A 13,049-nucleotide genomic window follows, 5' to 3' on the forward strand; every position below is an offset into this window, starting at 1 on the left:
ATCTTATCAGGACTATGGATACTCGTACTGGCTGGGAGACACTGTAATATCTTATCAGGACTATGGAAACTATCTTGAAGTGCTCATGGACAAATCTCACATCTTGTCGTACATTCGCTCGCTGTGGTAGATTTTTTTGATTCTTTAAACCGTACCCTGTTAAGGAAACGGTGTGAGAGAACTTTTTATTTTACCTCTCTCTCCTTATGTGTCTTCCCTTTTTCTATCTAAGCAATAAGGGCAGCGCTTCTTAGAAGCTGCAGCCCCTGTACACTTCCGTCCATCTTTAGGACGTCTGTACTGAACATAATTTCGCTCTACTTAACTGTGCAACGACAATAAAGCTTATTCTGATTCTGATACATCTAGACTGTCTAGACTTTGAAATGGCACATTAGTATCCATGAAAAGGGCCACAGAAAGATGCACTTTGTTTAATATTTGATGCGTTGATTAAGTCATCACTATCGCCACCTACTGGCTTGGCACGTTTATGTATATTTTTCCCATATTGTGCTGTTTGTCCGGATAAATATTCAAATTATAAGTATAAATGGGTGAAACGTAACGCTCAGGTACTAACTGCAGGTTGAAATTTATTTCGTGCATCTCTGATTTTTTTCTCCATTGATCTTTTCAACAGTCAGGTTGAGAGGAGCTTGCACGACCTATGAATATTTATGCAAGCTTTGAATGATCAGAGTGCTAAGCAGCTGCGTGTTTCTGTCTTTGTTTGGACGTGCACTTGCTTACATGCATTTGCATCTGTCAGGGTTTGCACTTTAAAGTCAAACAGCGGTGCTCCATTATGCAACTGGAGTTCAGAGAATTTAGCCTCGTGGGCTACTTATAGACCGTAATGTTTTCAAGAGATAAAAGCAGAAGGGAGGTGTGTGACAGTGTTTTTTTAATTTTATTTTAAAATGAGATGTTAAATAAATGAATGTTAGATAAGGTTTAGGATTGAGCTGAAAAACAATTTTCTAAAATCATCGTAGCAAATTATGTACTTTCTGCTTTTAAAAATAATGAGAATGTTTCATTATAGTTATTTACTATGGACTATTTTTATTATAAAACAATAATTCTTACTATGTATTTTTATTTGTTTGTCATGACAATTGTTTTGCTCAGCTTCATTAAAAGTCTTCAGTATTATACAGAATTAAAACTACAAATCAAATGTATAGTTTATAAAATAAATGCAAGTGTGAGATTATTTCTTTATTTCATTTTCTGTTATTTTTCTTGGCTTTTTTCCTGTTTATTCACCCTATTTGTATTATTTTCTCTTTTTAAAGTATATTTTATAAGTATTTTGAAAAAATGTACATATATAAGTTTTGCTATCTTTCCATTTTACTCTTTTTTTATTTCTCCAAACATTAGTTTCTGTTAATTTTGTACTTTTTTCCAAGCAGTTTCTATCATTAGCACCATTAGCATTAGCAGCTAGCTTAACTTGCATAAACTTTCGATAGCGATGGCCGAAAAGTGGTCAAGCATTCTGCGCAGCTTTTTGCTCTCACCATTTTACCCTTTTCTAGGAAAAAGGTTGAGAACGAGAAAACGAGTCCGAATGGTTTAACGGTGAGGCAGCCATTTTACATTTTAAGGTCCGGGTCATGTCAGACGTCTCACTTAATTCCAGTTATTTTTTCAGACTTTTCCCACTTCTCAGTACAAACAGAACACATGATAAAAACAAACAATATCCAATTACTCATTTTATGGTAGAGTTTTAACCTTAGATTTGGACTCGAGCCCTATCTACACAAGAAAGATTTCTTGAAACGTTAGCATGTTTCTGATGGTGACTGTGGGAAAAACACACATTTCCACTGTTACGCTGTGTTTGGTGAATCCAGATCACTAGCTGGAACTGTGGTTTTTATATTTCAACTATACGCATGAGCACAGACACAGGACAACAGCTACCTCCAAAACAATGAATGCAAGAACGTTAGTTTGGACCAAGGATGAAGATGGGTTGCTCCCACTTTTTGAAAATGGGTGATTAGCACAAACAGCACTCTCCTATCCACCACTGACACTGCTGTTCATCTACGCAAGACCAGAAAAACTATTGACTACCGCTGTCTTCGTAGTGCACACACCCAATTTCACACCAATTCAGATCATTTGAGATCTGGATTAAAAAATCTTCGGTGTTAGAGAAAACAAGCGCAGTTGTATTTTCACAAATGTCCGAATCGCAGAAGAAAATTTACGGTTTTACGTAGCTTGGAGTATGTGTTGAAAATGACTCTCAGCTACTACCACATCAAATTTTATCTCCCTATCTGCAAAACTGACTGCGCTTTAGCCATTTTTATGTTGGCTGAGGGTGATCTGCAGTGGCAGCCATCTTGGATTTAGTTGACTTGATCCATTGATGACTTTCTGGGAATTTAAATTTTGTAGAGTACACAGAAAAATGTATTACTGCTCAAATTTTTCCTTTTGATGATGCGGAATAAATTAAAAACAAAACAGCCAAATAAATATTTAGACAAAATATTACATCATTCTTAAAATGCTTCTAATTTACAGTCTGGTGGTAAAATGATCAGTGTACTCTAAAACTGACCACATGGAAACCACATTTGTTGCTGCCATTTTAGCTGTTCATTAAAATCAGCTAATGGAGCTCCTCAGCCTCGTCTGGGTCTGAGCTGAATGAAGACATCCAGTGGCTAGCTGCCAAGCAGCCGGCTTTTAATCAGGCCAGACTCATCTAAATGATGTTTGAATTTGCATTTCACTTTACTGCTCGTTTTAGCTCTCTGATCATCACATCTGATTAACGGAGGAAGAACTCTTTGTGACCCACTTCGAATGAGCAGGCACTGAAGTCTGCCAACATCTCTTGTCGCGGTGCCTTTTTCATCCATCCATCATCTCCCGCTTGTTCCAAAGTCGGGTCGTGGGGGCAACATCTGGAGCAGGGAGGTCCAGACATCTCTTTCCATATCCACCTCTTCCTGCTCTTCTGAGATGATTCCACGACGTTCCCAGGCCAACCAAGAGATGTAGTCTGTCCAGCGTGTCCTGGGTCTTCCTGGGGTCTCCTTCCAGTTGGACATGCCCAAAGCACCTTCCTAGGCAGGTGCCCAGGGAGCATCTTTACCAGATGCCTGAACCACCTCAACTGGCTCCTCTGGATGTGGAGGAGCAGCGGTTCTACTCCGAGTCTCCTGATAACTGAACATCTCACCCTGTCTCTAAGGGAGAGTCCAGCTACCCTGCAGAGGAAACTCATTTCAACCTCCTGGATCCACGATCTCATTTTTTCAGTGTCTACCCAGAGTTCAAGACCAGAGGTGAGGGAACGTAGATCGACCGATAAACAGAGAGCTTTGTCTTACAGCTCAGCTCCCTCTTCACCACAACGGACCAGCACAGAGTCCGCCAGTGCCATTTTCTTATTCACAAATTTTCATCTAATCATAGGATGGAGGGCAGCCAGTTATGGTGTTGGGGAAGTGAACTCATCCTAGAACCGGACAGTTGTGACGTAGAGTTTATTTACGTATACAGTAACACATCGGGCTTTTAACGTAGAGGAGGCGCGATAACTTGTTTTTTTTTAATGCCGGTGTCCTGTAACGTGAAACCAGCTGAGGAACTTGGACGGATGCACATTTCGTTTCCTTTAAATATGATAGAAGCAGAAAAGTGCTTAATGCTTTAGTCTAATTGCGTTACTGGAGTCCTTATGCTGTTAGGTAACTGCACTGCTGGTTTTACAACATTGCAAATGGCTTCTTGTTTTTATCTTTTGTCTAAAATGTATTTTTTAAAACCTCTGTGTCCATTTTCAACTTTCAGGATAACTACCACAGCTGCTTGCATGATGGACCTAAGGCGGTATCCTCTGGATGAACAGAACTGCACTCTGGAGATAGAAAGCTGTGAGTAGGGAGGCCTCGTGCCCTTAGATCCGACTGCTCTGAATTATTTTCCAAAAGTCTGTTTTATGAATCTGAAATACCACTTCCATTAAGACGGTACAAAATGGCAGCTGACATTTTAGGAAGAAGACACGTTAGTATTTCCAGCTTAATATTCAAGCTCTTACTTAGAAATATGGACGTTAAGTACAATCGGATATAAACCTGGTGATTTCACAAAGGTTATTTTTGTCAGATTTTAGACAGCTCTTGTTATAGCAACAGAAAACATAATACAACTTGCCCTATGTATAAAGAAATTAAAAAATGTTGCTTTTATACCTAAATTCGCCATCTATCGTCCCACGTTTTTGGTTCTGGCTCTTTGGTTTGGCGGCTGCCAAAGACAACAGCCAAGACAACACTGGCCCTCATCTGACAATAACACAAAGTTCTTTTTCATCTAACTCAGTTATAATTGTTCTGTTTTTACATTTGAAGTAATACACGTTTAAAACAAACTGGCTGCACCAGAAACACTAAATGACCAACGGCGGTAGAAGGACTTCTTTAGCTGGATGACCGTTCTAGTCATTACCATACGGTCAAAGGTTTAATTGAACCATTTCTTCCTCGGGTGGAACAATTATACAACCTCAATTGTTGACGATGAGAATTGGAGGCACAAGTTTGAACTTCTTTTGGATTTTCAACATTAAAGATTAAGGCCAAAATGTATACATTCACCTAAATCTTTAAATAAGTGGTCGTGAAAGTTCTGGAATATCTTTGCCAGCATAAAACAAATTTGTTTGACAGCAACGATTGGCTAGACCAGTGCTCATCTGTCACCGTAAGATAAAAGTTAATTGGTTAAGAAGATCTGGAACAACCCAGGAACCACCAAGCCGGCTATGAACTGGAAAGTGCTGGAACGCCAGTGTCCCTGACCGCAGGAAAACCAGTTTTATGTCACCATGGACTGAGAGGACTACAACCAAGACAAGTCCTGCTCTTAAAGAAACACCTTGAAGCTTGACTGACATTCTTTAGCGTTATCCCATTTCACCAGATAGAGGGATTAAACTTGGCCACATGGGTTTTCCAACACAAAACACTTACGGAATGGCTTTCCCCAAGCTCTAACCCAAACAGACATTTGTGGACTATGCTTAAAAGCTGCATCTGTGCCAGGAAATCAGCGACATAGTCAATAAACTACCAATTCAGCAAAGAAGAAAATAAAGTCATCCATCCTGAGTTATACCAGAATCGTGTTGATGTATACAAAAAAGATGTGTAGTTACTCAACTTGCCAAGGAATATTTGACTACAAAGTGTGAGTGTATTACAACCTATATACATATCATACCTGTAAACTTGTCGCTTTTCGGCGAAATTTGCCGATTTCAATCAAAAATATGTCATTTACGTGAATCACCTAGATTCAAAGTTGGATTTTTTTCGGGGTCAGAGGCGTGGTAGATGGCATAATATCCCATTGACTTGACGTATGTAGCGCTAAAATAGAGTTACGTAAGCCGTGCTAGTTAGCTTGAAACAATGCTCGCGTCAGCTCATACGCTCTAAGCTAGTGCACTCACGTAGTGCTAGCTTAGTGCTACGCAAATCCCGGAAGTTGTCAACCGTGGGGGGGTAGGGTAAGGGTAAGAATGCGTTAGAGAAGCAGAGCGCTACATCTGTAGCATCTTAGCTAGCACATCTGTATTGTGTGCTGCTAGTTTAGTGCTACGTATTTAAGAAATGAGTTTATGCTATTAGCAAAATGCTCTTGGCTAGATGTTGTTGTCGCTAGGCTTTTTTTTTTTTTTTTTTTTTGGTTGACTAGCCATCTTTCCTATGGATGTCCAAAATAAATTAGGATATGTTAGTAAATGTGTTTTCCCCTACTTTTCTTGGAGTGTACCAGAATGCTTAATTTACATGTTAAAAATCACTAAATCGTCCCGATGCCCACAGGGAAACCCCATCCCTTGTGAGTTTGCAGGTATGATATATAATTTTGCCCGTTTGGAGAAAACCATCAGTAAATTCAGACATCTTGTCTTGGAAACTCACTATTCTGTATATTCATTCCACTTTGGATAAAAAACTGTAAATCTTTAATGAGATCGCATCACAGATAATTGTGGAATCTCTTGGTAAAAAAAAACAAAAAACAGATGAGTTTTTATGATCGTACATCCAAACAGTTCTACCTCCTTTGTAGGTAGTTGCAGAAAAATGTTAAACTTGAAAAAAACGAGCTGCTTCAGAAATGTCTCACAGCCTCGTACGGTTGGACGACAATTCTATCCCGATTGCATTTCAGAAAGTTTCCCAATTAAAAAAGTAGATTTGTAGCCTTAATTTACTGTTTACATTAAAACACTTGTACCGAAACATAGTAATTGCAGTAAATATTGTTATGAGCTCCTTCTTCAAAGCTTTGCTGATTATTGTTAGTCTCTATTAACAGGGTAATCATTTACCCCTGGCATGCCAACTACATGGTATTTTAGAAAACAAGAATTTTAATTGTGAGTTATGCACAAAGATAAATACATATTAGATGTTTATGTAAGAGGTTAATAAAGTATGAGATCCAAAAATAAAATTAAACCCTCCTGAAGTGACGTAAACCCATTAAATGTCTGGCTTTTCCAAGCAATGTTCGGTTCTTGGAAGCAGCTTCAAATTTTTTTCCTCTCTTCCCAAATGGCAGCGCAGTTGGACGATCCGCAACACTGCGTATCTTGGTCTCCAGTGATGGCTTTTGACAGATGGTTACACCTTGGTGTACGTGTGTTTCTTCTTCTTCTACAGACGGCTACACCACAGACGACATCGAGTTCTACTGGAAAGGAGGCGAGGCTGCCGTGACGGGGGTGACGCGCATCGAGCTGCCGCAGTTCTCCATTGTCGATTACAAACTGGTTTCCAAAAACGTAGTCTTTTCCACAGGTAAATATTGAACAATGGTTTGAATTGATACTGTACATAATTCCTTCAAAGGACTCGTTTACAAGAGAGACCAGTTTTAGACAGACCACAATCTTTAGCCCAACAATCTGAACCTTGTTGGGTTGGTCAGCGCTGCATATAAGTTGAAATATGAAGTACCTTTAGTGAATGCAAGCGTTCAGAGGTGGCACTTAATCGAATCAGAATGTAAATCAAGGAGCAGATTATTGCCACCTCAGGTAGTTGTTGACCCTGAGGAGACGGTTTAATTGGATTAATGGTTTCGTCATTGCACTGGAAGGAAACGAGAATGCCAGTTAGTTTGTTGAGGACTTTGCATCAAGCTTGCAGGGGTAATTGAAATGAGGAAGGTAATACGCACAATGACTATATCATATACTTTACCCATACGAGTGCTATTCAACTAAATTAATCAGGGGGCCACAGTTACTGAAAGCAAAGATCTCAGGGGCCGGACATCCAGCAGTTATTCTTGGATAAAAATATCCTTATATTATATACTGTACTTTCAAAAAAGGAGCCACACTCGAAGACAGGAGAAGATTTTTAACCCAGTTTACTTGCAAGGACAGACGTTCACACAGGCTTACACAGACGTCATCATACTATTAATGAGTAAATGGTGGACCAAATTGAGCTCACCTGTGGACCTCACCAGGCCACCAGTTGAATAGGCCTGACCTATACTACATATATATATGAATCTTCCCTTCAAGACATGTCATTACGGACGTGTTTGGGGACATGTCCTGCGAAAAGAAGGAAAAGAGGTGTGTAGTTTGTGTTTTTCTGTCAACACGTGTCTCGTGGTTAATTGGTGTTACAAAACACATCAGTCAGGTGATATTTATAGCTTCAAAACAGAGATCGTCTACAGCGTTTCACCTTCCAGGGCCAGCGATAACAAACAAGGAGACACGCTAAGGCAGTTTGTGGAGGTGAAAAACACCGTATCACGTTTCGTGTTGTAATTAATGCCTCGGTACAGCGTGGAGGAATAATTCAACGATACTTACATCCCTCAGGGAGTTACTTGACATGCAGTAAACTTTGATTTTGTACTGCGCCACACACACACACACGTCTTAAATTAATTTTTATGTGTGCTTTTACACCCAGATACTTTATTGATGTCTCCTAAGTGACAGCCAAACAATCTAGGCAGCTCTTGCACACCCAGTTGTGTTTTTTATTTATTTAGAGCTCTGCTGGAGAAATAAAATCCGGGTGACATTTAATAATTGTAAATTTGAGCAAGAGTCATACCCACTAAGAAAGGGACATACACCTTAAATCACACATTTGTTTGCTTTTTTTAGGGGGGTGTATTTAACGCTGTATCCTTGGTTTCCAAAGAGCGTCCCCTCCCGAGCTGCTTTTCAAACGGTCCCATCTCATGGTTTCACAGCATTTTTACCTTCGGCCATTTCTGTCTTCTTGTGCCGGAGCGTGTTTGTTTTGCAGAGACCGTACGTCCCCCGTGGAAGAAGATTATTATTTAGTGTCCAGGATGTTTGAGGCGCATCAAAGGATCTCTGCGCTGCTGAATAACGATCCGGTTTCCTTCGTTACACGTGTTACGAGGCAGCCTGTTTCTTTTCTCCCCAGCTCATTTCAGTGTCTCTCCCAGCCTGTCACTTCTCGTTTTTCCTTCTACTTTCTAACCTTTTTCAGCTTTTTCCCTTCTGCTTGTAAAATGTGAGCTGAGACACCAATTATCCTGCTAAAAACCGATCAGAGTTCAGGGTGTTGCATTATTACACATACTGTAGATCACGACATGGCACAAGCTCTCAGTCAGTGGTTTCTTAGATCACACTGGTTGGTTGGTTTTCAAACTATCTCTCAGATCGGAGGCAATGTGTTCAATATAACGGTACTTCATCTAGCCACCTAACGATCACTAATGGTGTGCCACAAGGCTCAGTTTTAGGACCCACCCTTTTTACTATTTCTATAAGTAATGTAGGTTCAAACATTCCTGACACATCCTTGCATCTATGCTGATGATACAGTGGTTTATTGTCAAGTTATCACAGTTGCCACAGTTTTCCAGCTTCTACAGTTTGTATTTGACATCATTCAGTTTGACTTATTCCATCCCAAACTGGTGCGAAATACTGATAAAACCAAAAGGATGTTGTTTTCAAACAGAACGTTGGTGCCAGCTGTTCTTCCTCCTAACTCATCCATGCTTGGTGTTCCTATTGAGTTTGTAGATTCTTACAAATACTTGGGAATTTTGGTGGATGCACATCTCTCTTTTTAAGCCGCATATTGAAAACTTGAGAAAGAAACTGAAATTAAAACTGGGTTTCTTTTTCAGAAATAGATCTTGCTTAACTCTGAATGCCAGAAAACGCCTTGTCTTCCTTCCCTCCATGGACTAAGGTGACATTATTTACATGAATGCCCATGCCAGCACTCTGCAGATGTTGGATGTTGTCTACCATGGCACGATGAGATTCATAACTGGTTGTAACTACCGTGCCCATCACGGTTTCCTGTACTCCTTGGTCAGTTGGTCATCATTTGTGCACGTAGGCTCTCACACTGGTTCATTTCCATCTTTAAATCACTTCTTGGTCTACTACCTTCTTATATCTCCTCCCACATGTCGTGCCGTCAGTGCAGTTACAGCGTGCGCTCTCAGGACATCATTACTTGCAGCGTTCCCTCAGTTTGGACTGAACTTGGCTAAAAGGCTTTTTCTTACTCTGCTCCTGCACCTGGGATACTTTGCAACAGGAACTGAAGTTGACCACCTTGATTTCTTTAAGGGGTTTCAACATTTGATAAGATCAATAGAAACATCAAAGCAAATGTGCTCTTGTTTTTAGTATTGTACATTGTTTTATATGACATTGGGCAGTGTGGTGGTGCAACAGGTAGAGCTGCTGCCTCTCAGCAAGCAGGTTCAAATCCCAGTCTGGGGATCTTTCTGGGTGGAGTTTGCATGTTCTCTTTGTGCATGCGTGGGTTTTCTCCGGGTACTCCGGTTTCCTCCCACAAACCAAAAACATTCATGTTAGACTGATAGTAACTCTAAATTGTCCCTAGAAGAGTGAGAGAGTGAATGTTGTTTGTCTTGTTTGTCTCTATGTGTCCCTGTGATGGACTGGAGACCTGTCCAGGTGTCCCCCGCCTCTCTCACAGTGATTGCTGGAGACCCCGCGACCCAAAATGGAAGAAAGGGATAAAAGATAATGGATGAATGGATTATATGGCATCTTAATTTATTGTTTTATAACACTACTTCTATTTTAATTGCATTTTACTGTACTTTATATGTTGTCTGTCTAAAACAGGTCTCTCTTGTAAATGAGTCCTCGTGAGTCAATGAGACTAACCTGTAGAAATCAAGGTTTTCTTCTGTAGCTCAAGTATTTGGAGGTGTACGCACATGTCTGATGCGCACATGACTAAACAAAATGTTTAAGAGAGTTACTCGTAGCGTCTCTGATATCGTCTGTTTTTAAACGGCAGCAGTTCGAGGAGTTTTAAATCTTCAAAATCGTTTATGTTCGATTAGTTTTGCACCGTTTGACACTGCAGGCCTCAAATTTTCCTACAAGTTTATGAGTTTTAGAGACTATGAAATGCTTCATTTAAAGCTTATACGAGGGCGGACGTATTGAAACGGTATAATCGTCACCTGTAAACTTTATTTTTTGTTCTTTCCATAACTTCAGACCTGCTCAAGATAATTTAATAAAACTTTATACACACATGCATCATCAATAGACAGAGTGTAGCATACATTTTACATCACACCAGCTCTAAAGTCAAGGTCACAAACTATACAGGGTCTTTGCTTGTCTGGGCCATTGCTGTCTAATAGTTAGTCAACGAGTGTATAATGGGTCGCATGTGGCAAATGTCTTTAGTCCATCCATCCATCATCTTCCACTTGGTCCAGAGTTGGGTTGTGGGGGCAGCAGTTTGAGCAGGGAGGTCCAGACATCTCTTTCCACAGCCACCTCTTCCAAATCCTCCTGAAGGATTCCAAGACTCCAGATACCCTACCCTGTATATGCAATCTCTTTAACGATCTCTCTCTAGTTTCAGGAGTGATTTGCGACAAAAGGGTGTCAGCAAAGGTCAAAGGAAAAGTTTACAAGACATTGGTGAAACCAGCTATGTTGTATGGTCTGGAGACAGAGACAAGGAGACAGAACTGGAAGTGGCAGAAATGAAGGTGTTGAGGTTCTCCTTAGGAGTGACAAGGATGGATAAGATTAGAAGTGAGATCATCAGAGGTACAGCACAGGTTGAGCAACTGGGAGATCAAGTTAGAGACCAGACTGAGATGGTTTGGACATGTCCAGAGGAGGGACAGTGGGTATATTGGTAGAAGGATGTTAGAAATGCAGCTGCCATGGAAAAGACAATGAGGAGATATATGGATGCAGTTAGAGAGGACATGGAGGTAGTTGGAGTGAGGACAGAGGATGCAGAGTGAGATGGAGGAGGATGACTCGCTGTGGCGACCCCTGAAGAGGGAAAAGCTGAATTAAGAAATATCTGCAGTCACTTTCATTTAGTCGCTACCCAAAGATTGTAACCATATGAGGGCAGGAGCATAGACCAAGTGGTAAACAGAGAGCTTATCCTCGCAGCTCAGCTCCCTCTTCACCACATTGGACCGGCACAGAGTCCGCAGTACCGCAGAAGCTGCACCGATCTACTGCATCCGACAATCTCACGCTCCATTCTTCCACCGCTCATGAACAAAACGCCCCTAGACACTTCAACTCTTCCACTTGAAGCATAACCTCACTCCCAACCCAGAGAGTGCAGTCCGCCCCTTTTCAACTGAGGACCAGAGCCTCAGATTTGGAGGTGCTGATCCTGATCCCAGCCGCTTCACACAAGGCTGCGAACCGCTCCGGTGAGAGCGGGAGATCATGGCATGATGACGGCAACAGGACCACATCATCTGCAAACAGAGACATAATCCCAAAGCCACTAAACTCTACACGTAAAACGGGACATAACTCAGTGGGTGTTATAGACACTGAGCTGATTTTTGACGTGGTAGTCACTGATACATATATCATGTATATGACATATGCATATCTGAATGTGGCATGTCATTTCTTAACATGGGAAGGTTTTAGTCTAAAATATGAAGGGAGGCAGGCGATATGCATTCTTCACAGAAACGATAGATATTTAATTATTTTTTTTCCACCTCCTCCTCCTCCTCAGCTTCACACATGGCGTTCCTCCCACTCACGGATGTTGTTTGGTGTAGCTGTTATAGCAGTTCCACACCTACACGCTGCTGTACCTCAGCCTCCTCGTCTCAAGTCTCTTCGGCGTTAGTTCCTCAATGGAGACACTCGAGTCTGAATTAGACTGGAGGAGCTGCAGAAACGGAAGTGAAGAAGTTTTTTTTTAAGCCCTGCGATAGCCTGTTTCTATTTTTACACTTATGTATGTTAATTACGTGTCGAGTTGGCTCCAAGTTACAAAAGCTGTTACCCAGGAGCCAAAAATAGGATAATCCAAAGTGCCATAGGAAGTGCTGAGTATTTTTAGACTGTGAGTTTACATTTATTGATTTATAAGGACAGAAACGCCAAAGATTTTCGTTGTATATAATGTGCTAAAAAGAAATCCGTGTTTGTGTTACAGCTTTTAAATTGCAGGGGTTTGCAGATTTATATTTAAATAAAAGGCTATCAGGACAGTAAACATTAATAAAACAGATTCTAAACTAAATTTTAAAAGTCTCTTGGCGGTGTAGGGTTTACTCACCGGGTTCACGTCTCTCCTGTCATTGTTGAGAGATTCTATCCAGTCCTACATGTTGGACCACCTCTGTATTAAAGCTGTAGATCAAATGATTTGAACTGGACTTGTGTGGTTATGAACAAACATCTTTCTTGTTGTAGGTGGCTCTTTGAAGGAGTTTATTTCTGACCGTAATGATGAGCTAATGGCTAGTTAGTCAATTGCTCCCGTCTAAAAACAACTGTCTCAAAATCTTCTTTCGGCTACGCCTGTGTTAGCATATTAGCATCTGTTAGCATTTTAGCTTGTGTTAGCATATTAGCATGTGTTAGCATATTAGCATGTGTTAGCATTTTAGCATGCTAATCTGGTAACTTTTTTTTGCTCCTATCATCAAAATGTTTAGTTTCAATATTGTGAAGGTGGGTTTTC

At 40.6% G+C, this 13,049-nt stretch overlaps 1 protein-coding gene across 1 annotated transcript in view; it reads left to right on the plus strand.

Moving 5' to 3' along the window:
• The window catches only part of LOC119428889 (gamma-aminobutyric acid receptor subunit beta-3), a gene marked incomplete in the record, with an annotated part of 92,213 nt that overhangs the window by 58,043 nt on the left and 21,121 nt on the right, over positions 1-13,049 (plus strand). Inside the window, 2 exon segments of the mRNA XM_037696584.1 lie at positions 3,832-3,914; positions 6,720-6,857. Of these exon segments, the coding sequence (XP_037552512.1) occupies positions 3,832-3,914; positions 6,720-6,857 (221 nt within the window).

The sequence above is a fragment of the Nematolebias whitei genome, chromosome 23, assembly GCF_014905685.2.
Source record: "Nematolebias whitei isolate Nwh7 chromosome 23, NemWhi1, whole genome shotgun sequence".
Lineage (NCBI taxonomy): Eukaryota > Metazoa > Chordata > Actinopteri > Cyprinodontiformes > Rivulidae > Nematolebias > Nematolebias whitei.